The sequence below is a fragment of the Staurois parvus genome, unplaced genomic scaffold (genome assembly GCF_062004578.1).
Source record: "Staurois parvus isolate SC_StPar_1 unplaced genomic scaffold, SC_StPar_1.0 ptg002015l, whole genome shotgun sequence".
Lineage (NCBI taxonomy): Eukaryota > Metazoa > Chordata > Amphibia > Anura > Ranidae > Staurois > Staurois parvus.
In genome coordinates this window covers 57,727-84,569 of record NW_028319811.1, presented here as the reverse complement: position 1 = coordinate 84,569, position 26,843 = coordinate 57,727, and the positions used below count along the sequence as shown (strand labels likewise).

Genomic DNA, 26,843 nt, shown 5'->3' with positions numbered 1-26,843 from the left:
GAATGTTCGCCCCTCACACAGAAATGATCGGTCTAACAATGGAATGTTCCCCCTCACACAGAAACGATCGGTCTAACAATGGAATGTTCGCCCCTCACACAGAATTGATCGGTCTAACAATGGAATGTTCGCCCCTCACACAGAAATGATCGGTCTAACAATGGAATGTTCGCCCCTCACACAGAAACGATCAGTCTAACAATGGAATGTTCTCCCCTCACACAGAAATGATCGGTCTAACAATGGAATGTTCCCCCTCACACAGAAATGATCGGTCTAACAATGGAATGTTCGCCCCTCACACAGAAACGATCGGTCTAACAATGGAGTGTTCGCCCCTCACACAGAAAGGATCGGTCTAACAATGGAATGTTCGCCCCTCACACAGAAACGATCGGTCTAACAATGGAATGTTCTCCCCTCACACAGAAATGATCGGTCTAACAATGGAATGTTCGCCCCTCACACAGAAATGATCGGTCTAACAATGGAATGTTCGCCCCTCACACAGAAATGATCGGTCTAACAATGGAATGTTCGCCCCTCACACAGAAATGATCGGTCTAACAATGGAATGTTTGGTGTAACACTGAGAGACAGAATACAACAACAAATTCAGCAGAAATGCGTCTAACAAATGATGACGGATCTGCATGTTCATGAGGGAAAGAAGGATTTGATCCCCTATCATTCAGCAGGATTTCTGGCTCCCAGGTGTCTCTCATACAGGTAACAAGCTGAGATTAGAAGCAGTCTCTTAAAGGGAGTGCTGCTAATCTCATTGTGTTCCCTGTATAAAAGACACCTGTCCACAGGAGCCATCAAACCATCAGATTCCAAACTCTCCACCATGGCAAAGACCAAAGAGCTGTCCAAGGATGTCAGGGACAAGATGGTAGACCTACACAAGGCTGGACTGGGCTACCAAACTATGGCCAAGCAGCTTGGTGAGAAGGTGACAACAGTTGGTGCAATCATTCACAAATGGAAGAAACACAAAACAAGTGTCAGTCTCCCTAGGTCTGGTGCACCATGCAAGATCTCACCTCGTGGAGTGTCAATGATCATGAGAACAGTGAGGAATCATCCCAGAACTACACGTGAGGATCTTGTCAATGATCTCCAGGCAGCTGGGACCACAGTCACCAAGAAAACAATTGGTAACACACTACGCCGACAAGGACTGAAATCCTGCAGTGCCCGCACGGTCCCTCTGCTCAAGAAAGCCCATGTCCAGCCCGTCTGAAGTCTGCCACTGAACATCTGAATGATGCAGAGGAGGACTGGTGGGAAGTGTTGTGGTCAGAGGAGACCAAAATCCAGCTCTTTGGCATCAACTCAACTCGCCGTGTTTGGAGGAGGAGGAATGCTGCCTATGACCCCAAGAACACCATCCCAACTGTGAAACATGGTGGTGGAAACATTCTGCTTTGGGGGTGTTTTTCTGTTAAGGGGACAGGACAACTGCACCGCATCAAAGGGACGATGGACGGGGCAATGTACCCTCAAATCTTGGGTGAGAACCTTCTTCCCTCAGCCAGGGCATTGAAATGGATGGTGGATGGGTGTTCCAGCATGACAATGACCCAAAACACACGGCCAAGGCAACAAAGGAGCGGCTCAAGAAGAAGCACATTAAGGTCCTGGAGTGGCCTAGCCAGTCTCCACACCTTCATCCGATGGAAAATCTGTGGAGGGAGCTGAAAGTTCGAGTTGCCAAACGTCAGCCACCAAACCTTAATGACTTGGAGAGGATCTGCCAAGAGGAGTGGGCCAAAATCCCTCCTGAGATGTGTGCGAACCTGGGGGCCAACTCCAGGAAACGTCTGACCTCTGTGATGGCCAACAAGGGATTGGCCACCAAGTACTAAGTCATGTTTTGTGAAGGGGATCAAATCCTTCTTTCCCTCATGAACATGCAGATCCGTCATCATTTGTTAGACGCATTTCTGCTGAATTTGTTGTTGTATTCTCTCAGTGTTACACCGAACATTCCATTGTTAGACCGATCATTTCTGTGTGAGGGGCAAACATTCCATTGTTAGACCGATCGTTTCTGTGTGAGGGGAGAACATTCCATTGTTAGACCGATCGTTTCTGTGTGAGGGGCAAACATTCCATTGTTAGACCGATCGTTTCTGTGTGAGGGGCGAACATTCCATTGTTAGACCGATCGTTTCTGTGTGAGGGGCGAACATTCCATTGTTAGACCGATCATTTCTGTGTGAGGGGCGAACATTCAGCATCAGAGGGATCAAATACGCATTTCCTTCACTGTATCTACTGAATGGACACAACTTTCCACACACTCCAAACTCTTATGGAAATCCTTCCCAGAAAGGTGGAGGTTGTTATAGTCGGAAAGTCGACAAATGCCGTATTATTGCCCATGACTTGGAAAGGGACATCCAAGAAACGTATATAGTGATCATGGCCGACTCGGCACAAAGTCTGGACCACATAGTGTAGCCGTCATGGACGGTGCGGCCCAATGTCAGGAGGGAAGGTTTTTCATTCGTTTTTCATGTTGTGCCGACACACAAGGAAGACATGATGAGACCTTCGTGCTATAAACCAGCCAATGATGAATTGTGAAGGACAAAGGTTGGAGTTGTAGGTACCTGAATGAGCCTTCTGGGAAATGGGCCCCTTTCATTTTCAGAGCATTTAATTGGTGGGATGACCCAGTCTCTCTTCTGTCTCCGAAGCTCACGTGACGGATGTGAATGTTCAGCCTGCAGAAGACACAAACAATTAACACAATCAGCTAAATAAAATACTTTATAGCTGAAAATAAAAATTCCACCCAAAGATGACATTTCATTTTGATTGAATGAAGGCGGGTCCAACCATCTGCTTTCTTCCTACATCATAGTCTACTCTTCATCCATCCATTAGATCGGAGTTGTTCTTCCACCCATCCCTTCCATCAGGGAGCGTTTGGTGTGTTTGGGTAATGACCCTCCATCCAATTTGGAACTTCTCCCTAAAACGTGGTCAGACCTCCTATACTCTGAGGTCGGAGGGTCCGGTAAGTGGCCTTGGGGCGTTGGTGTCCACAATGGGGAAGAGTTTGCTGATGTATGGGACCACTTGGGTTGTTTCCTTGGCGTACGGATATAGAATTCTTCATCTGGATCTTGTTTTCAGCACTTTATGTACATATGGACTTTATTGGACTTATATGGTTTGGGGACTTTTCTATACAGTACACTATTTATTGATCGATTTGTATATATTTGATATATTTATTCTGTCCTATATATGATTTATTTGTGGTTAAAGCGGAGTTCCACCTGATTCTAAAGTTATCCCCATCACAATGCCCACTTTTTTTTTTATTATTTAAAAGTACAGGCAGCACAGTGGCTATGTGGTTAGCACTTCCACCTGGCAGCACTGGGGTTGCTGGTTTGAATCCCAACCACGGCACCGCCTGCCTGGAGTTTGCACGTTCTCCCTGTGCCTGTGTGGGTTTCCTCCCAAAGACATGCTTGTAGATAATTGGATCGTGTCTAAATTGTCCCATGAATGTGAGTTAGGGACCTTAGATTGTATGCCCCTCGGGGGCGGGGCCTGATGTACAATACTTATGTAAAGAGTTGCGTAAATTGACGTCACTATATAAGTACCTTTTCTTTCCTTTCTTTCTTTTTCACGGCACTTGCGGTCCCGGCCGCCTAGGCGATTGCATCATCAGGCTATCTCATGGACTCCGGGGATATCAGCGTCATCCATCCAAGGAGTCTTTGGGCACCTTAAGCATCTAATATTGCGCATGCCTGAGACAGCTAAGTGCATGCTGGGTAGCCAGCTGCACCGAAATCCAGGAAATGCATAGGAGCGGGCTTCAGATGCCCATACCTGCAATGGCGGCTGCCAGAAAACCGTGAGGAGGTGAATCATGAAAGATTGAAGAGGTACGCACTGTGCGGACAGGTGGAGGAATATCCAAATTAGATGCTGCAAGTCACAGGAATCATAACGATGCTTTTATTAGTTCTGGACAGGAGACCGGAGCTCCTCCTTAAACATCTCATTTATGTATGGCAGCGCCAAATGATTGGTAAAAGAAATCTCTAGTGTATCCTACGAGGTGATATAAATCTGAAAGAAATATCCGCGCTGTGAAAACAAATGTAACAACATGTGGCAGCCATCACATCCAGCTAGTATAACAAGCCCACATCAACCCAAAGCAACCGCAATGTGCAGCGCCACCAAATTAAAGGCGCGTAAACCCAAAATGTGAAAACTGAAGGTCTCAGAAATACAAGAATACAAAACAGTCCACATAAGTAAAGTCCCAGAGAAGAAAACAGCAAAATCAATCTGCCACCTTCACAAGTGAAACCCCCCCTCATGTGCAGCGTTCAGAGGTCTGCCACCATCTCCCCGTGAATTCAGAACTCACCGGAACTGGTGGCCGCCATTACAACAGCAGAAACGCCAATGTATCCTGTGGGAAGTCATCAACGTGTATGTGAAGCTCCCCGGTATCTGCACCCAAAGGCACCTCTCAATGGGACCAAGCTGGGGTGAAATAAAGCTCACCAGGAGCAAATAAATCTCCGATGGTGTAGTATTTATTACAATTCAATGTAAAAACATTCCTTAAAAAAAATCAAGAAATGAATTCGCTTACATGTGAAGCCACTGCCAACCCAGAATCGTGCAGCAGCATGACGTTAGGGGAGCAATTTCTAGTGCTGACGTCATGCCGCTGCCCCAAACAAATTTGGTACACGGGAGGAAATACAGCAACGGCTGCAGCCTCCAAGCTTTCTTTATAAACAAACCTCATGTGGTCACCAAGTCATGGCAATTATGTAGATCATATGATCAGAAACAATGCTGACTGATTCCTGACTGTTAGTGGAGTCCTGAGCAGAGGCGGACTGACCATTTGGGAACTCTGGCACTGCGCAAGGGCCCGGGGTCAGTAGGGGGCCCCATGAGATGACCCTGGTACCTTTCATAGGTTTTTTTGGGTGTGGTTTGAGTGTGGGTGAGGACACAGGGGCCCCATAATCTCCTATTGCCCGGGGGCCCCATGAGTTGTCAGTCCGCTGCTGGTCCTGAGCTGACAGATTTGATGGCTGGGAGCACACGACTTGAGCATCCTCCCAGCAGGCAATCTGAAATGTAGGTTAATGTCCCCTCGGCATGGGAATGCTACATGGAAAATGGCGGATGCCTTCAGATGAACACGTTTAGTGCAAGTTGCTGTGAGATGTACAAAACATTTGTCCCTTTTGCTTTATTGTATCAACAATCAGATATGACCTTCCATAGGATGTCATCTACTCAGGTCATACAACACTTCATATACGGCTTCCAATGGCACAGCCACAGACAATAGGCGCCTCGGAGTGAGTCCTCCACTTTCATCTTCATTTTTGGTGCCACCTCTTCCCACGTCTGGATGGATCCTCCACAGTATAGCTGTACAAAGGAACCCGAGTACAATGCCTCCAGACCCATGGGTCCCCTGTGCTTGGATTCCATGACTTACCCCAGGGGACACATGGAGACGTATCGCAGGGTAGTCCCCCTGTGTGGTTCTGTGTGGACGGTCCAGCACCTCTCTGGGTCAGCTCTGCCTTACAATAGGTTCACAGTAAAGGGTATATTGTTGTAGAACTGAACCAGAACCCATTGCAGCTGCCCTGACTCTATGTACACCCCAACCCCACAGGGGTACACAGACCAGGATGACCATTTCAGCACCAATAACCCCCGTTCAGTCCGGCACGTCCTCTGCCAATGGTAATACTGTAGGTAGGAGCAGACATTGGGGGCAGCATGGAAGGAAGACCCCGATCCTTCATACAGCCCGACCTACCTGCCCTGGATATTGGAGACTCACCTGTCTGTGGTGGGGATGGTGTTTCCTCAATGTCACGGTGGTTTCAGTTAACACATTATTCCCCTCTAATGCCACAACACCGAACTCTCTGTGTCCATGAAGCTTCAGATGATCCTTGACTACGATGGAGCCATCAGCCTGAACTTCAAAATGAGAGTCTTTGGATTCAAAGCGAACGTTCGATTTCAGGCCACAGGTAATGAAGACCACTGAAAGATAAAAGTCGTGAACATTGAGCTGAGGGGGCATCCAAATTATTACCATTGTTACCGGAACAGGAATAGATGGGGGACTCCAGTGTGACATCTGCTCTCTGGGGAGATTTCCTTACATTTTTGTCTTCAGGACAGGAAATAAAAAGAAATCTCCCCAAATCCAAAACAAACCCTAAAAAGCCCTTTTGATAACATTTACTTATTTCCTGTGACCCTTTACTTCTCTGCAGTGGCCAACTGTAAGATGATTTTATATAGCTATACTGTGGATATGATATTGGATTACAATCGTCTTACAATTTGGTTCCAGACGGACATATCCTTACCCCTGATGAAGATAAAACAATCAAATCAAGTTGGGTTACCCGATTATAGATCATATCCAAGGTGTGTCCGAATATAATGGGAATGACGTTCCTACGCTGGAGAAAGGCTCTGTGAAGGACACCAGGAATATGTTAGGACACTGATCGGCTGCATTCCTGCCCTGTCAGAGTCCAGACATTGGTTTTTGTGGCCCCCTGTTCAAGTGCCTCGTATTAGGAAAAATGCAATCAAGTTTAGATCACAATACAATTTTGTGTGAAATTGGGTGACAGTGCATCAGCATTCTGGAAATGGCGAGGAAAGTTCATAGAGAAGCTGCGCTATCATCTGCGCAAGGGTACTGATGGCCTTCAAGGAAGGATGAGAAGGTGTTGAAGACCAAGAACGATCAGGACACCCCAGAATATGGATACAGTGAGGTCTGTTCCCAACCGTGACTGATGGCTCCCTATCAGAATGATTGCAGAGGAAACCGGAATTATCCAGTCAATTGTTCATGAAATCGTGACTCGGGTTTTGAACATGAGAAAACTGTGTGCAAGGCTTGTTCCAAAGACCTTGTCACCTGATCAGAAGGGACATTGTCAGCTCGTTTGCCAAGACCCGTTGGCCCGGTTTGAAAGAGAGCCTGATTTTTTCAGTCGAGCGATTGCAGGAGATGAATCCAGAATGTTTGAGTATGATCCCGAGATGAAGAACCAAAGTTCAGAATGACACCCACCCACGTCCCTCACCCCAAGAGAGCTCGAATGAGCAAATCAGAGCAAATCAAAAGTCGTTGTTTTTCGTGATTCAAGTGGAATTGTCCATAAGGAATTTGTACCTATTGGTCGAACTGTGAATGAAAGATTTCTCTTGGAAGTTCTTGGTCTCTTGAGACAAAGCGTTTTTCCCGAGTGTCCTGAGATCGGCTCAACTTGGATCCTTCGTCACAACAATGCAGCGAGTCACAGTGCTTTGGCTGTCAGAGTGTTTGGCTGAAAAACACATCACGTTGCTTCCCCATCCACCCTACACCCCCGAATTGTCTCCTCGCGACTTTTTCGTGTTCCCAAAGATGAAGAAGGGTTTGAAAGGAAACCATTTAGGTAGTGTGGAAAAACGTCCAAAGAGCCACTACGTGGGCTCTGACCGCCATCACACTTGAAGGCCTCCAGGGAGGCTATGAAGAATGGAAGGTCGCTGGGAGCGCTGAGTACACACAAGGGGCATACTTTGAAGGAGACAATGTTTGATTGTAACATTTTTCAATAAAAGATTTTTTCAAATATTCTCATTACTTGGCACAACACCTATAGTTTGCCATCAGGGAAACCTGGGTATTGCTGGGATATAGACCTGCCTGTCAGGATGGATGATATATCAGCCATGTATATTTTTTTTTTATTGAACATATGTTTTATGATTTATAAATGAAGATTATTATGATTTTGGAGTTTTTGAAAGTTATGAAAGGATGTTGGCAACACATTAGCTCAGTTTAGATCTCCCTTCTTCATTGTTTGTTCATCTCAATTAGATGTGATTTTCTTTGGGAGTATTTCACCAAAAGTGAGCTTTTTGTTGCAGGGGATGCCCAGAACCTGACTTGTATCTTAGTGCGGACTTCTGGGAAATTCAGTGAGCCAATCACACAAGCAGGAAATGACATTCCTGGAGGGGGGGAGGGGGTCCTATACCAGCCGTGTACAGAAGGCCTGCTGGCGGCCATATTGCATTTTACAGAAAATAACGGCGGCTGCAGATTGCAGTGGAAAGGTTTCCTATAACATTCAGTTACAATACGACTTGTGTAGTCACTGTATACACTATATTATATGGAGGGTTTTTTTTGCTGTTTTATTTGTACAATAACTAATGAGAAAGAAGGAAGTAGCTTGTAGCAGACTAGACGCTGGGGGAAGAGGTTGCACAATGGCTGTAGACAAATGACACGAGTCTTCCACGCACAATACTTCCCATCCAACACTACAAAGTATGTGTTCAGTCGTGTTCAATTCAGATACCCGACTTACGCTTTGCAGATTGTTCCCATACAGCACCCCCAGCCTGGCATAATGGAACATTCAATGTACCAGGAGGTCCCCCCATACGGGAAGCTGGATAATGGACATTGTAATTACCGTCACCGCTGCTTGGGATTGTATCCGGGGTCATCTCCTCCACCGAGGAATGAATTCAATAAAACATTTACATTGTATCCATTACACACCATATAGACCAGCCTTTCTGAACCAGCGTTCCACAGAACCCCAACGTTCCTTCAGAGGTTCCCAGGGGGTCCTTCATAGGGTGGCCACCTCATCTCTATAAACCCAAACACATATTAATGACACGGGTTCTGAGGGCAATTTAATGCAGATAAGGCACCAAGTGAGATTAATGACCACCTTCATCAGCCCCGCAACCCGTGTCGTTAATATGTGTTCGAATTTAAAGGGATGAGGTGACAACTCTAGTCCTTGAGCAACCGGCAATTTCTGCCTCTCAGATAAGTAACAACTTTGGCTGATGAAGAAGTTGCCTGGCTTTGAAACGTGTCCCATGTCTACAGCACGTGTCTACAGTGCCGCTGGAGATTGCAGTCCCGGGATGAACACCAATTGCAGTGCCAGCGGCTTCCTCCATCTTCCCAGGCTAGTGTCCAAGGCTGGTGGTTCTCTGGCTGCCCCTTAGATATTTCTGGCTCCCACGTCACCCTTATGCCACGCCCTACTCATCCCTATTTTAGTGCATTTTTCTCTTTCAATAAATTATTTCTTTTTTAGTGCTCCACTATGGGGTTGTATTGTTTGTTACTTTGGATTTCTTACAGTTTATTCTTCATCCCGTGTAAAGGAATTAATAACAAATCTTATAACAACTGTCAGTGAATGTTCACTATGACAAAGATGGAAGCCACTGGCCACCCGCAGCTTCAAGAATGGACACGGTCCACCTAAAGAGGTTCTAGAGCCCACCCAGTCAGCCATCCTCCTGACAGCCATCCACTGCCCACCCAGTCAGCCATCCTCCTGACAGCCATCTACTGCCCACCCAGTCAGCCATCCTCCTGACAGCCATCTACTGCCCACCCAGTCAGCCATCCTCCTGACAGCCATCTACGGCCTTCCAACAAGATAACAAAAGGTAGGAGAAGAATAGTCGCTCTGGAATTATTGGTGTCACAGGAGCTTCCCATCTGAATTGTGATCAAATCCAAGTGAAATGATGACTGGTTCTCTTACCTTGACCCACCACCGTGCCGGGGTCCAGAGATCTGGCCACAGAGAAATGGTATTCCTTCTCAGCAAAATCATAGCGACAAATCTCCCAATCCGCCAATCCTCCCGTAATCTGCCGCAGGGAAACAGAAAACATTGGTTGGTCTACAGAAGAGGACTTTACTCATGAGACCTGCATGGAGGGTGTCTAACGAGACATGTGGGGTGTATCTAGCCACACCAATGGCACAGAGACTTGACATCCCCCCACAATGTTACAGGAAATATAGATTTGTTCTGTACATCGTTTCTTCTTCTATTAGATAATACATTTTAGTATTTTTCAGGTCATGGAAATGGGACTTACTACATGTCAGGACGCCGTGTTCAGCTTTGGAGCCTGCAGAGAGTTGAGACTTTCTCTCCTCCAGTCCCATTGGCCGCACAAAAGTGATCAATCGATCAACCAATCCATGCCAAGCAGAGTGAATGGAAGATTTTTCCCTGCCAGCTAATGTATGCAGACAGCCACAACAGCCATGGCTGCCCGAATACCCAACAAGGGACTGGAAAGGATGCCGTCAGTAATGTTCCATCTGGTTGGGTCATCCATTTCATGAGCCGGAGGGTCCCGCCAGGACCAGCGCTTGTCAAACGCGGCACAGAATTGGGGAATTTCCAAATGTTTGCAGCTCAAACTATACGCAGAAATGTTGTACAAATAAATGGATTTACACATTAATAATAAAAACAGAAACCAAAAATGAATCTGGACCTTGTGATTGGCTGCTACGGCTCGCCACCAACGGGCCGGCAAATGGGAGAAACAGCCGATACGTCTTCCTGCCATGAAATACCTTCCTGATATCCAGAGCCAACCAATCAGATGACTTCTATTCCCATCACTACAATCCCAACACCTGGAAGAGACGAGGAATTCCCGATACAATGTCCTCCGAGGAATGATTACATAGACACAGAGTGTCCATGGGGGGGGTATTCAGAGAGGTAAGTGGTCCTAGGTAGGTGTCCACATAGTATGCCAGGTGTCCATAGAGCAGGAGGTAATACAGAGAAGGGTAGGTGTCCATGGGGCAGGAGGTAATACAGAGAAGGGTAGGTGTCCATGGGGCAGGAGGTAATACAGAGAAGGGTAGGTGTCCATGGGGCAGGAGGTAATACAGAGAAGGTAGGTGTCCATAGAGCAGTATGTAATACAGAGGAGGGTAGGTGTCCATGGGGCAGGAGGTAATACAGAGAAGGGTAGGTGTCCATAGGGCAGGAGGTAATACAGAGAAGGGTAGGTGTCCATAGGGCAGTATGTAATACAGAGGAGGGTAGGTGTCCATAGGGCAGGAGGTAATACAGAGGAGGGTAGGTGTCCATGGGGCAGGAGGTAATACAGAGAAGGGTAGGTGTCCATAGGGCAGGAGGTAATACAGAGAAGGGTAGGTGTCCATAGGGCAGGAGGTAATACAGAGAAGGGTAGGTGTCCATAGGGCAGGAGGTAATACAGAGAAGGGTAGGTGTCCATAGGGCAGGAGGTAATACAGAGAAGGGTAGGTGTCCATAGGGCAGTATGTAATACAGAGGAGGGTAGGTGTCCATGGGGCAGTATGTAATACAGAGGAGGGTAGGTGTCCATGGGGCAGGAGGTAATACAGAGAAGGGTAGGTGTCCATAGGGCAGTATGTAATACAGAGAAGGGTAGGTGTCCATGGGGCAGGAGGTAATACAGAGAAGGGTAGGTGTACATGGGGCAGTATGTAATACAGAGAAGGGTAGGTGTCCATAGGGCAGGAGGTAATACAGAGAAGGGTAGGTGTCCATAGGGCAGTATGTAATACAGAGGAGGGTAGGTGTCCATGGGGCAGTATGTAATACAGAGGAGGGTAGGTGTCCATGGGGCAGGAGGTAATACAGAGAAGGGTAGGTGTCCATAGGGCAGTATGTAATACAGAGAAGGGTAGGTGTCCATGGGGCAGGAGGTAATACAGAGAAGGGTAGGTGTACATGGGGCAGTATGTAATACAGAGAAGGGTAGGTGTCCATGGGGCAGGAGGTAATACAGAGAAGGGTAGGTGTCCATAGAGCAGGAGGTAATACAGAGAAGGGTAGGTACTGTAGGAGTTCCCTGGGTGTCCACACAATATCACGTGTCCAGAGCAGGGGCGGACTGAATATTTGCAAACTTGGGCACTGTCCGAGGGCCCAGGGTCAGTAGGGGGCCCCATGAGATGCCCCTGGTACCTTTTTCATAGGCTTTTTTGAGTTTGGGCAAGGACACAGGGGCCCCATGATCCCCTATTGCCCGGGGGCCCCATGATCCCCTATTGCCTGGGGGCCCCATGATCCCCTATTGCTCGGGGGCCCTATGAGTTGTCAGTCCGCCCCTGGTCCAGGGGACACCAGCCGGGGTCTTCATTCTGCAGAGGTTTGATGGGATATTCAGCATCCTCCCTGCCCTGCACCCCACTCACCTGCAGCAGAATGCAGAGCAGCGCCGCTCCCAGGCAGTCCCTCTTCTTCCTCCCCATTGTTAGTCCCGGACAAAGTCCTGAGTGACGTCCCCTCCGCCTCTCCTGGTGGTCTCTCTCCTCTGTGGTGGGTGTGGCCTTCCTCAGGTGCGGCATCCAGGTGAAGAATAAGAGGTGACCGCTGGGTGACGTCATCAGATCACCAGAAGCTGCAGCTTAGGGACCATTCTGGAGAAGAGAGGTGAAATATGAGACTATCAGAGGTCTGCTTCCAGGAGAAGAGAATCCTCACAATGACTAAAGCTGGGAACTCCCCGACCGGATCACCGACACCGAGGAGAAGAGGAAGAAGAAGTGGTTAGTCCCTCTCAGGGACCGTCTCTGACACGCTGTACATTTGGTAAAGAGGAACTTCTTCTCTCAGTCAGTGAACTCCGAGTCATCCTCATCCTCCACATCAGACAAAAGACAATCGGGCTTCAATTCATTATATTCCATCATTGAGTTCCTGCATGGCGACCGCCTCCTGCCTCTCACATATACAGTCAGGTCCATAAATATTGGGACATGGACACAATTCTAACATTTTTGGCTCTATACACCACAATGGATGTGAAATGAAATGAACAAGATGTGCTTTAACTGCAGACTGTCAGCTTTAATTTGAGGGTATTTACATCCAAATCAGGTGAACGGTGTAGGAATGACAACAGTTTGTATATGTGCCTCCCACTTGTTAAGGGACCAAAAGTAATGGGACAGAACAATAATCATAAATCAAACTTTCACTTTTTAATACTTGGTTGCAAATCCTTTGCAGTCAATGACAGCCTGAAGTGTGGAACGCATAGACATCAGCAGACGCTGGGTGTCATCCCTGGTGATGCTCTGCCAGGCCTCTACTGCAACTGTCTTCAGTTCCTGCTTGTTCTTGGGGCATTTTCCCTTCAGTTTTGTCTTCAGCAAGTGAAATGCTCAATCGGATTCAGGTCAGGTGATTGGCCATTGCAGAACTTTCCACTTCTTTGGTGGCTTTTGCAGTCTGCTTTGGGTCATTGTCCATCTGCACTGTGAAGCGTCCAATGAGTTGTGAAGCATTTGGCTGAATATGAGCCGATAATATTCCCGAAACACTTCACAATTCATCCGGCTGCTTCTGTCAGCCGTCACATCATCAATAAATACAAGAGAAGCAGTTCCATTGGCAGCCATACATGCCCACGCCATGACACTACCACCACCATGATCACTGATGAGGTGGTATGCTGAGGACCATGAGCAGTTCCTTCTCCATCCTCTTCTCTTCCCATCACTCTGGTACAAGTTGATGTCGGTCTCATCTGTCCATAGGATGTTGTTCCAGAACTGTGAAGGCTTTTTTACATGTCGTTTGGCAAACTCTAATCTGGCCTTCCTGTGTTTGAGGCTCACCAATGGTTTCCATCTTGTGGTGAACCCTCTGTATTCACTCTGGTGAAGTCTTCTCCTGATTGGTGACTTTGACACACATTCACCTACCTCCTGGAGAGTGTTCTTGATCTGCCAACTGTTGTGAAGGGTGTTTTCTTCACCAGGGAAAGAATTCTTCGCTCATCCACCACAGTTGTTTTCCGTGGTCTTCCGGGTCTTTTGGTGTTGCTGAGCTCACCGGTGCGTTCCTTCTTTTTAAGAATGTTCCAAACAGTTGTTTTGGCCACGCCTCATGTTTTTGCTATCTCTCTGATGGGTTTGTTTTGTTTTTTCAGCCTAATGATGGCTTCACTGATAGTGACAGCTCTTTGGGTCTCATCTTGAGAGTTGACAGCAACAGATTCCAAATGCAAATAGCACACTTGAAATGAACTCTGGACCTTTTATCTGCTGATTGTAATTGGGATAATGAGGGAATAACACACACCTGGCCAGGGAACAGCTGAGAAGCCAATTGTCCCATTACTTTTGGTCCCTTAACAAGTGGGAGGCACCTATGCAAACTGTTGTCATTCCTACACCGTTCACCTGATTTGTATGTAAATACCCTCAAATTAAAGCTGACAGTCTGCAGTTAAAGCTCATCTTGTTTGTTTCATTTCAAATCCATTGTGGTGTATAGAGCCAAAAATGTTAGAATTGTGTCCATGTCCCAATATTTATGGACCTGACTGTATATTCCGATTACAGCCAAATCTACCCCCCTGACTCCTCCCACATTCACCACCCAACTCCTCCCACATTCACCACCCAACTCCTCCAACATTCACCACCCAACTCCTCCCACATTCACCACCCAACTCCTCCAACATTCACCACCCAACTCCTCCCACAGTTCTTACACTCCATAGGCAGTAATATACGGAAACGTGTGGATTGTTCCCGATTGGTGGGCTATCACTTTGTGGAACGTGTCGCCGAATGGTTCACAAAATATCGCCGTTTTTGTGGTGAAATTGGTCCCATAGGAATGAATGGCGGAATGTTCAGAACTGGAGTGGGAGCTGAAGAATCCGGACGATTCCTGAACTGCCATCACTCCCTCATTGTCCCGCCCACAAATCACAGATCTGATATCACAACGTCCAGCTGTCCCTCCGGCTGCCACTAAACATGTCCACGGCTGAGCCACAGTCCTGATAGTTCTCCCAATCTGACCATTTGTGTGCAGCTCACCCCGCCCATTGACATTCATTGAAACTCCACTCTAGCCACCTCACATGTGAAGGGCAATTTCTAAACTGCGCCCACTCCACCCAGTTACTCCGCCCACTCCACCCAGTTACTCCGCCCACTCCACCCAGTTACTCCACCCACTCCACCCAGTTACTCCACCCACTCCAGTTGTAGACGACTGATGGAGGGAAGAACACTTCACACGATTACCCCAGAAATTGCAGCTTTTCTAGTTTCATCTACAATTATACAATAAAAGAACATTTCTCCATCCCATCACCGGAAAATGTCTGCAAGCAATATCCACCTGCACCATCCACCTGCACCACCCACCTGCACCACCTACCTGCACCACCCACCTGCAGCACCCACCTGCACCACCCACCTGCACCACCCGCCTGCACCACCCACCTGCACCACCCGCCTGCACCACCCACCTGTACCCTTCACCTACACCACCCACCTGCACCACCCACCTGCAGCACCCACCTGCACCACCCACCTGTACCCTCCACCTACACCACCCACCTGTACCACCCACCTGCACCACCCACCTGTACTATCGCCCATGCCATGTATGAATGCTAATCCACCTGCACAGCTATATGTAATCTATAAGGTTTTCAAAATCCACCAATAACTGAAGCTGATTCATAACTAGCAATGTTCTTATTGGTCATTCTTACTGCTTCCGGAATCTTTAACTCCGCCCATATTACTGCTTCCAGAATCTCTAACTCCGCCCATATTACTGCTTCCGGAATCTCTAACTCTGCCCGTATTACTGCTTCCGGAATCTCTAACTCCGCCCATATTACTGCTTCCGGAATCTCTAACTCTGCCCGTATTACTGCTTCCGGAATCTCTAACTCCGCCCATATTACTGCTTCCGGAATCTCTAACTCCGCCCGTATTACTGCTTCCGGAATCTCTAACTCCGCCCATATTACTGCTTCCGGAATCTCTAACTCCGCCCGTATTACTGCTTCCGGAATCTCTAACTTCGCCCGTATTACTGCTTCCGGAATCTCTAACTCCGCCCATATTACTGCTTCCGGAATCTCTAACTCCGCCCGTATTACTGCTTCCGGAATCTCTAACTCCGCCCATATTACTGCTTCCAGAATCTCTAACTCCGCCCATATTACTATTGGTGGGAGAAGTTTTCCCTGCTAGTCATGTGTCTCTGCTAAGCATTCCTAATGGATTCATTGGCAATCCCCACCCCCAACCCAGTATAAATGTAGACCTTCCTTGGGGTAGCACAGCCAGGGGCAGCATTGGCAACAATCAACATGGATGAAGTATTGACCATGGATGAAGTATTGATCATGGATGAAGTATTGATCATGGATGAAGTATTGATCATGGATGAAGTATTGATCATGGATGAAGTATTGACCATGGATGAAGTATGGACCATGGATGAAGTATGGACCATGGATGAAGTATTGATCATGGATGAAGTATGGACCATGGATGAAGTATTGATCATGGATGAAGTATTGACCATGGATGAAGTATTGATCATGAATGAAGTATTGACCATGGATGAAGTATGGACCATGGATGAAGTATTGATCATGGATGAAGTATTGACCATGGATGAAGTATTGACCATGGATGAAGTATGGACCATGGATGAAGTATTGATCATGGATGAAGTATTGACCATGGATGAAGTATTGATCATGAATGAAGTATTGACCATGGATGAAGTATGGACCATGGATGAAGTATTGATCATGGATGAAGTATTGACCATGGATGAAGTATTGACCATGGATGAAGTATGGACCATGGATGAAGTATTGACCATGGATGAAGTATTGACCATGGATGAAGTATGGACCATGGATGAAGTATGGACCATGGATGAAGTATTGATCATGGAGGAAGTATTGATCATGGAGGAAGTATTGACCATGGATGAAGTATTGATCATGGATGAAGTATTGATCTTGGATGAAGTATTGACCATGGATGAAGTATTGACCATGGATGAAGTATTGATCTTGGATGAAGTATTGATCATGGATGAAGTATTGATCATGGATGAAATATGGACCATGGATGAAGTATGGACCATGGATGAAGTATTGATCATGGATGAAGTATTGAACATGGAGGAAGTATTGACCATGGATGAAGTATTGATCATGGATGAAGTATTGATCTTGGATGAAGTATTGACCTTGGATGAAGTATTGATCATGGATGAAGTATGGACCATGGATGAAGTATTGACCATGGATGAAGTATGGACCATGGATGAAGTATGGACCATGGATGAAGTATTGATCATGGATGAAGTATTGATCATGGATGAAGTATTGATCATGGATGAAGTATGGACCATGGATGAAGTATTGACCATGGATGAAGTATTGATCATGGAGGAAGTATGGACCATATATGAAGTATTGACCATGGATGAAGTATTGACCATGGATGAAGTATGGACCATGGAGGAAGTATTGACCATGGATGAAGTATGGACCATGGAGGAAGTATTGACCATGGATGAAGTATGGACCATGGAGGAAGTATTGACCATGGATGAAGTATGGACCATGGAGGAAGTATTGAGTGCTGCACCTCGGCCCATGCACAAAGCGAGAAGCCGACAACTTCAAATACTAATCAGACTTCAGGTGACCTGTTTCCCCATCCAGATCTTTATCTCTTACCCAGTCTGCATCTTCATCCCACCACTCTGTAACATGAACTCCCTACTCCTCCTTCTCATGCACCCCCTACTCCTCCTTCTCATGCACCCCCTACTCCTTCTCATGCACCCCCTACTCCTCCTTCTCATGCACCCTCTACTCCGTCTTCTCATGTACCCCCCTACTCCTCCTTCTCATGCACCCCCTACTCCTCCTTCTCATGCACTCCCTACTCCTCCTTCTCATGCACTTCCTATTCCTCCTTCTCATGCACCCCGTACTGCTCCTTCTCACCACCGTTGTGTCCTCTCTCTTCAACCTCGCTCTCCTTCACCACCCTACAACTCATATATATCACCTTCACTCCTGTCTTCACCTTATTACTGCACTCATCAACTCCTGATAATCCTGAACCCACACACTAATAACACCTCCAGGACCCTGGAACCTGTCCCTCCGTATAAGTCATACTCCCATATTACCTCCCTCACCCTTCTGCTTCTCCTAACATCTGGAGTCATTTCCACAAATCCTGGACCACCATCTTTTTCCTTTGATCAGCACAACCGGCACCCCTTATACTCTAACAGCGGCTGCAGTCCACACAATCTGGTTACTATTCCTCTTCTTCTAAAACCAGCCTCCCCTTTTCCTGGACCCTCTGGAATCCCCATCTGTCTGTAACACTCACCTCTGTCCATGACCTTTCATCACAAACTCCATTCACTTGCTTGCAATTACGGAAACCTGGCTTCATGAATCAGACTTTTCCTCTCCTGCTGCCCTCTCCCATGGTGGTCTCCTCTGGGACTCTCCCATAGTGGTCTCCTCTGGGACTCTCCCATGGTGGTCTCCTCTGGGACTCTCCCATGGTGGTCTCCTCTGAACTCATTCTCCCAGGCCTAGTGAACAGAAAGGAGGTGGAGCTGGAATCCTCCTATCCCGTCAAAGCACTTTTCAGGTCCTTCATTCACCTCCCTCTCCTCATTTGAAGTTCACTCCAGTCGTCTGTTCTCTTTAGTTTCTTTAAGAATTGCTGTGATCCATCGTCCTCCTGGACCGGTATCAATGACTTCTCTGCCTGGCTGCCTTACTTTCTCTCTTCTGAAATTCCCGCAATCCTTCTCAGTGACTTCAACATCCCTGGTAACCTTAGCACTCCTGCAACAATGGACGCATGCTTCTACTCACTCCAATGATACCGGCCTCCACCTTGTATTCTCCTACCTATGCACTTCTTGCAACCTCATCAACTTTCCTCTTCCTCTCTCTGATCACTCCCTTATTAGCTTCACTCTCTCGGCTTCCTCCTCGTCTTCCAACTACCGAAGAGTTACCCGTAGAAACCTTCGCCATCTTAACCCTTCTCTTCTTTCAGCAACAGATTGTCTCTAACAAAATCTCAGCCCTGTCCTGCCCCAACCTGGCCACTTCTGTCTACAACAGTTCACTGTCATCCACCCGGGACACATTGTCCCCCTCACTGCACAATGAATTAGACCCCGACCGCTACAGCCCTGGCAAACAGACAATACCAGATGCCTCAAAACACGTAGCCGTGCTCTGGAGCATTTATGGAGTCAGACTAAGACCCAGCAAGACTTCAACCAACATAAATCTTCCCTTCAAAAACACTTCTTGTCTCCACAATGCCAAACAGACCTATTTCCTCATCTCATTAACACCCTCTCATGCAATCCCCTCTAACTCTTTTCTGCCTTTAACTCTACTTCGTCCTTTACCTCCTCCCACTAACTCACGGCCCCGGAGATCACTAATCACTTCAAAAAGAAGATTGATACAATTCATGACGAGATATCCACTGTACAGACATGTCCCTCACCCTACACTCCTTGTCCAACGGACATGTCCCTCACCCCTACCACCCTCCTTGTCCACCGGACATCTCCCTCACCCTACACTCCTTGTCCAACGGACATGTCCCTCACCCTACACTCCTTGTCCACCAGACATCTCCCTCACCCTACACTCCATGTCCACCAGACATCTCCCTCACCCTACCCTCCTTGTCCAACGGACATGTCCCTCACCCTACACTCCTTGTCCACCAGACATCTCCCTCACCCTACACTCCATGTCCAGCAGACATGTCCCTCACCCTACCCTCTTTGTCCACCTGCACAATCTATACTTCCTTTGTGTAACCCAGCTACTATAGAGGAGGTTGGTACACTATTTTCTAAAGCCCACCTAACCATCTGCCCCCTGGACCCTGTTCCCTCGCAAATACTACGGTAACCCTCTGGCTCTATCCTTCACTCTAACTCATATCTTCAATCTCTCCCTTTCTATTGGCATCTTCCCCAACCCTCTGAATCATGCGCTAGTCACCCCCATACTTAAAAAGGCCTCAGTGGACCCCACCAATCTTAGCAACCTAAGACCCATCCCCTTACTCCCTTTTGCCTCCAAACTCTTTGAACGTCTAGTCTACAACCGGCTGAGCTGCCACCTTATTGAAAATAACCTTTTTGATCCCCTTCAGTCTGGATTTCGCCCACAACACTCCACAGAAACTGCTCTCCTAAAACTCATAAACGACTTACATACCACTAAAACCAATGGTCACCATTCCGTACTCTTACTCTTGGACCACTCTACTGCCTTTGACACACTTGGCCACGCCCTTCTCCTCAAAGACTCTATTTACTGGGTCTCCATGGATGTACTCTCCGTTGGTTAGAATCTTACCTATCTCACCGCACCTTCAGTGTCACTTACAACTCTATTTCCTCCTCTCCTACTCCTCTTACTGTCAGGGTCCCCGTCCTTGGACCTCTCCTACTCCTCCTACTGTCGGGGTCCCCCAAGGTTCTGTCCTTGGACCTCTCCTACTCCTCTTACTGTCGGGGTCCCCCAAGGTTCTGTCCTTGGACCTCTCCTACTCCTCTTACTGTCGGGGTCCCCCAAGGTTCTGTCCTTGGACCTCTCCTACTCCTCTTACTGTCGGGGTCCCCCAAGGTTCTGTCCTTGGACCTATTCTCGATCTACACTATTTCCTTGTGTCAGCTGATAGCTTCCCATGGATTCCAATACCATTTCTATGCTGATGACACACAAATCCCTCTACTCCTCAGCTCCCCCCCCCCGTCCCGTCTCCTCCTCAGCTCCCCCCCCCCCCATCAGTCTCCTCCTCAGCTCCCCCCCCATCAGTCTCTTCACGTATCACCGATTCACTAACAGACATATCAGACTGGATGTCACTCCACTTCCTAAAACTCAATCTATCCAAAACTGAGCTCATAATAATACCTCCCCCCTCGTGCCTCTTCCCCTGATTTCTCGATCAGGATCAATAGAACCACTATCAACCCATCCCCCCCCCCCCATGCCAGAGTGCTAGAGGTAACCCTGGATTCTGAACTATCTCTTCAGGCCCACATCCAATCCCTGTCCAGACATGGTGCCTCAACCTCCACAACATCTCCAGAATACGCCCCTTCCTGACCAATCACACCACACAGCTCCTAATTCACTCCCTGGTCACCTCTCACCTCGACTACTGCAACTCCCTCCTCATTGGATGACCTTTACGTAGGCCACACCCCCTCCAGTCCATCATGAATACTGCTGCCAGGGTCATCCACCTTACCAACCATTCAGTGTCCTCCACCCCTCTCTGCCAATCCCTCCAATCAGTGTCCTCCACCCCCCTCTGCCGATCCCTCCACTGGCCTCCATTCAGTGTCCTCCACCCCTCTCTGCCAATCCCTCCACTGGCCTCCATTCAGTGTCCTCCACCCCTCTCTGCCAATCCCTCCACTGGCCTCCACTCAGTGTCCTCCACCCCTCTCTGCCAATCCCTCCACTGCCCTCCACTCAGTGTCCTCCACCCCCCTCTGCCAATCCTTCCACTGCCCTCCATTCAGTGTCCTCCACCCCCCTCTGCCAATCCCTCCACTGGCCTCCATTCAGTGTCCTCCACCCCTCTCTGCCAATCCCTTCACTGGTCTCCACTCAGTTTCCTCCATCCTTCTCTGCCAATCCCTCCACTGGCCTCCACTCAGTGTCCTCCACCCCTCTCTGCCAATCCCTCCACTGGCCTCCACTCAGTGTCCTCCACCCCCCTCTGCCAATCCTTCCACTGCCCTCCATTCAGTGTCCTCCACCCCCCTCTGCCAATCCCTCCACTGGCCTCCACTCAGTGTCCTCCACCCCTCTTCCACTCAATGTCCTCCACCCCTCTCTGCCAATCCCTCTACCTCCACTTTCCAAAAGAATAAAATTCAAAATACTAACAACTTACAAAGCCATCCACAACTCTGCCCCCAGCTACATCACCAACCTGGTCTCAAAATATCAACCAAACCGCTCTCTTTGATCCTCCCAGACCTTCTTTTATTAATTAATTTTATGACATTTGTGCTTTAGGAGATGGCAGGAGGTTGGAGTTGGAGGAGGAAGTTTGTGCGATTATTAAAGATGGCGACCTGTAAGCAGTCTTCTTTTTTCGGTGCCATTGCTGGACATTGGTGGGAACTGAGGCCATTGATTGGACATAGGGCAGATTGTTGTGTCGGTGAATGGGGCCCTTCATTAAAGTGTTGTGTTCATTCGTTTGGAGATGTTTAGCAGCGCTCTTCAACGCCCCAAATATCGGAGATGCACATTTTTTAATTTACAGGGAATTAAGGCGCTCATGCGGACCATCTCTCATGTTTGGGTCCGGTCCGGGTCAGAACCTGCAGAGAGATCCAAAACCTGGAGGGAAAACCCAGCAATATGGCAACTTTGATTTGCAGGATCTCCTTTGATTGAGTGAGCGCCCCCCCCCCCAATATATGACTTCACACGTTGCCCAATCAGAGCAGTACAATGGGTGTCCAATAAGCACGCTGATAACACGGCGAGTGGCGCCACCAGTCTAAAGCAAAACCAGATAAAGATAAAACAAGAAGAAAATGTGTAAATATGTATCCCTGAGACTCCTCGGAGGCTGGACTCCAGAGTTGGCTCTCCACCCCTTGCTCCTCCCTCCTTTTTTCAAGCGGAGTAAAGCAGCCCCTAAAGATCACTAAAACAGGAAACTACCAAACAACACAAAAGATCATTTTTAAAATCTTTATTTTATATAAACAACTTTCTTTATACAAAAACAACATCGATGATAAACACAACGAATGTCTGCAGCTTTCACTCTGTGATTTGGATACCAGGAAGTCTTCTTCAGGCAGAAATACCTGAGACATGGAAGATCGCTCTGACAGAGAAGACATCGATCTCCGGATATAAAGGGAAGTTATACATGAGATGTAGATGTCCCACCAAGGATCTGAGGAGGCGGTAAGCTGAGGAACCCATGAAGAGCCTCTATTGATAGGAGCATTATGCTGACTCCAACCTGAGTGCTGTAGTTCCACCACCACTATGGGGTACATATCAATGGCCGCACCTCTCCTCCAGTCACAAATGTCTTTGTGTTGGATCTGTAACTGGAGGAGTGGTGGATAACGGGGAGCGGATGGTGACATTTGCTGCCCATAAATCAATCCTGAGATTGTTCCCACATTTGGGATTGGGAAATCGGTTTCTACACCCCGGAAATGTTTCTAATATTATATACACCAAAGGGAAAGAACAGAGGGGGTCAAAGAAAAGGATCTCTCAGCCTCGAGCTGTCCCGAGAGGTCTCCGCCCTCCAAGGTTCTACCCCAATATTTTGTGCCGTCATTGAGTCCTCAAGCATGTTTTCTCCTGGAGGAGATCCAGGGTGTGGAGACATTTCTTGGCGTTCCCCATGAACTAGAAGCTCCACCCCCTTAGCACTGCGTCCCGTAACTCAGAGTTTCTCCCCCCCCATAATATACATCCAACATGTCATGAAAATACCCTTTAATGTCAGTGTATGGAACAAGTATTATGGGACAGAAAACATAGAAAAATACATCTTTTGTGGAGATCATAAACAAGTAGAATCTCTGGAAGGATCAGGTCAGACATCGTACAGAGAGGCACTACGGCACATGAACCCTCAGATCACCTCCAGATGCAGAAATAGATCATCTTCCAGACACATTATTCCTTTTGTTTCTCTATAAGTGCACTAAGAAATGACAGCTGGAAGCTGATTGGTTGATGAGGGAAACTTTCCAAGAGGCGATGTTCTACGTAAAGCCAAATTCCAGTCAAAACTTTTGTTCTGTCTCTCCAATCTAAGCATTGAGAGTGATCTAACCTACAGTTGTGATGAGCCAGCGAGAACTCCAATCTTACACAGGCAGTGACTCCATCGGACGACATCTTGTAGATCTTGTGAAGATTATTCCATAAACTGAGAGAATCTTACAGCAATGAACATTCGATAGGTCAAAAGATCATAATGTGCCCTGCTTCATGCCATGAGGCTTGCTGCAATGGGAAAAGGGGTGGAGCTATCTATACAGCATGAACTAAACCACAGGAAAGGGAGGAGCAACAAAATATAGAGAACACTTAAAGGCATAGGACAGTCACGTGAAGCATCACAACCTTTATTGGCTTTTGAGGACATTTTGGTAGAGAACATCCTTTTGGCATATTGTATTGTCTGTGACCCCCACTGGGGAGGTTTCCCATCGCTTCTTGTCCCAGCAGGAAGTGAGGAGAAAATTCCACAATGGGGACGCAGAGGCCCCAATAAAAACCTATTGTTGCTGCCACAACGTGCCTCATAGCGATACATTAATACTTGGACTCCTCCCATCTTCTGACTCCTCCCATCTTCTGACTCCTCCCATCTTCTGACTCTCATGTCGTGTCGGCACACTTTTATTGGGTTATCTTAGTGGAAGAAACAGACTTTTTTGGACTTTTGGATGTGGAACTCCTGCTTGTCCCAATAAAAAGAATGCGAAGTATGTTCTATGCCTTCCTGATCTGTGCAATATTGACAGGAAAGTTTTGTCTGGAGTTGGGCTTTAATGTCTGCTGTGTACATGAAAAGGGTGCCGAATACTGGATCCCCTCCCCCCTCCTGAGCTGTCAGGGCTCCCATTGGCTACGCCACCAGAGCATGGATCTGAAATCACTACTCATCGCCTCCCAGTACTGACCAGACAGATTCTTATTGGTTAACACCAAAACATGGATGATGCTGACCAATCAGAATCCGTCTAGTCTGTCCTGTCAGTACTGGAAGGGGAGGAGAGAAAGCAGCGGGAACGTCAAATCCCTGGATTGGTGGAGGGGCAGCCCTCGGAATCGGGGGAGGGGGGGGGGGCATTGTTGGGTCACCTGTAACACTTTAGAGACAAGCACAGGATTTTGGCAATATTTCTATATATATTCATATTGTAATACAAGAGTTGGGGGTTCACCCCCCCCCCCCTGGGTCAGTCGCCCCCCCCACGTCCCGTCTCTATGACACTCTTCCCCAAAAAGCCATGGGCACCTCCCTGCCGGCGACGGCATTTCTGTGGTTTTCTGGTCATTTCACAAAATCTTTATTTATATGTAAAATTCTGGCAATTTCCCCGACACTTTCCTGCGACTGGCGTCGCCGTTAGCAACATACAAAATCCCGTCCGACACCCAGCGATAAATTATAGAAGCTCTGAAAAGATTAAATCAAATGTATATAAAAATCATATAAAAGCACAACATAGGAGATGATAAAGCAGACCTGTCACCGGGACAACCCAAGGACACCAAACCTGCACCGGCTGCACATGGAGGCCGCCATTGCTGACCTACCTGAGGTCTGGAACAAGAGGACTGTAAGTCCCGACATCCCTGGCTACCGGCCCAGAAAAGGAGAAGTAGCTGCGGACAGCAATGGCGGCCCCCCCCTCCCCCCCCCCCCGCGTTTATTTCCTTTAGAACCAACACATTGCGGAGCCAATTATGCCCAATGGTGGGTTGTTCCTTCTATATCCATGTGAAGCTGCCATGGAGGACATGTACATGGACCGACACGTGTGTACTGGGTCTGAGCATGCTCACTCCCTTCAGCAGCTAGGAACAGCCGTGTCACATGATGATCACATGACGTTTAGGGTTAGAGCTCTTGCCGTTTCATACAAGGAATCCCTTACAATGGACTTCTCTGGTGACAGACTAGATCCTCCAATCAGGAGTTCAGAAAGACGTCTTAAAGGACCAATAAATGAAGACAACCATTTTTGTTTTATGGCGTGATGTACATTTTCCGCCATTTTTGACTTACCGATGGCAACCTACCAATATGGGGCTCCTGGAGAGGAAGAGAACTGAGTACATAAGAATTCTCCCAATCACCTCTGACTCTGATAGGCCGGTGAATGCTTTCTATAGAGCACTTTGTGAATTTGGGGTGAACGCCCTTTTTAGGGTGACAGGTCTGCTTTACGAGGCGCAATCTACACAACATGACAATAATAATAGTAATGATGGAATTTCCTGCAGCAAGGGGGGGGCCACGTCTGAGGTCCCCATAGAGATGACCAGGACTGAGCTGGAGTCCTGAGATGGGAAGGAGCGAATGGTCCTCCATACTGGCTATGTACAGAGTGCTGCGGGCGGGGAGCACCGACGGTTCCTGCGGGTCTTCGAAGGGTCACAGTGCGCAGATTAGTCCTCGTCTCCACCATACATGTCGGCCAGCTTGGTGAAGCGCGGCCCCCAGTCATTCAGAGCGCTGTAATCCTGATCCCCCCCGGAGCTGGAGGAGTGCAGGGAGCTGAGAGAGGCGGCCTCGGACCCGCTGCCTTCATAATCGAACACCAGCAGGGAGTCATACGGGGGGGCGGTGGGGTCGTTGTCAGCCGCGTGCAGATTCTGGGGAGGCAGAAACAAGTGGTCAGATGTCAAAGCTTCATACATCACGTGTGGGGAGCGCACAATGTCTGATCATACATCACGTGTGGTCAGCACACAACGTCTGATCATACATCACGTGTGGTGAGCTCACAACATCTGGTCATACATCACGTGTGGTGAGCGCACAACGTCCGATCATACATCACGTGTGGTGAGCGCACAACGTCCGATCATACATCACGTGTGGTGAGCGCACAACGTCCGATCATACATCACGTGTGGTGAGCGCACAACGTCCGATCATACATCACGTGTGGTGAGCGCACAACGTCCGATCATACATCACGTGTGGTGAGCGCACAACGTCCGATCATACATCACGTGTGGTGAGCGCACAACGTCCGATCATACATCACGTGTGGTGAGCGCACAACGTCCGATCATACATCACGTGTGGTGAGCGCACAACGTCCGATCATACATCACGTGTGGTGAGCGCACAACGTCCGATCATACATCACGTGTGGTGAGCGCACAACGTCCGATCATACATCACGTGTGGTGAGCGCACAACGTCCGATCATACATCACGTGTGGTGAGCGCACAACGTCCGATCATACATCACGTGTGGTGAGCGCACAACGTCTGATCATACATCACATGTGGTGAGTGCACAACGTCTGATCATTCATCACGTGTG

General features: G+C 47.9%; 2 protein-coding genes across 2 annotated transcripts in view; both read right to left on the bottom strand.

Annotated features, from left to right (window-relative positions):
- The window catches only part of LOC149433031 (cadherin-1-like), a 77,028-nt gene extending 58,731 nt beyond the window's left edge, over positions 1-18,297 (bottom strand). The window contains 5 exon segments of the mRNA XM_089664737.1: positions 2,622-2,735; positions 5,870-6,078; positions 9,639-9,747; positions 12,095-12,319; positions 18,098-18,297. Coding sequence (XP_089520863.1) covers positions 2,622-2,735; positions 5,870-6,078; positions 9,639-9,747; positions 12,095-12,286 — 624 coding nt within the window. The 5' untranslated portion in view covers positions 12,287-12,319; positions 18,098-18,297.
- Positions 18,298-22,474: 4,177 nt separating this feature from the next.
- Positions 22,475-26,843, bottom strand: part of LOC149433030 (cadherin-1-like) — a 36,321-nt gene continuing 31,952 nt past the window's right edge. The window contains exon 14 of the mRNA XM_089664734.1: positions 22,475-26,160. Coding sequence (XP_089520860.1) covers positions 25,954-26,160 — 207 coding nt within the window. The 3' untranslated portion in view covers positions 22,475-25,953. The remainder of the gene's footprint in view (positions 26,161-26,843) is intronic.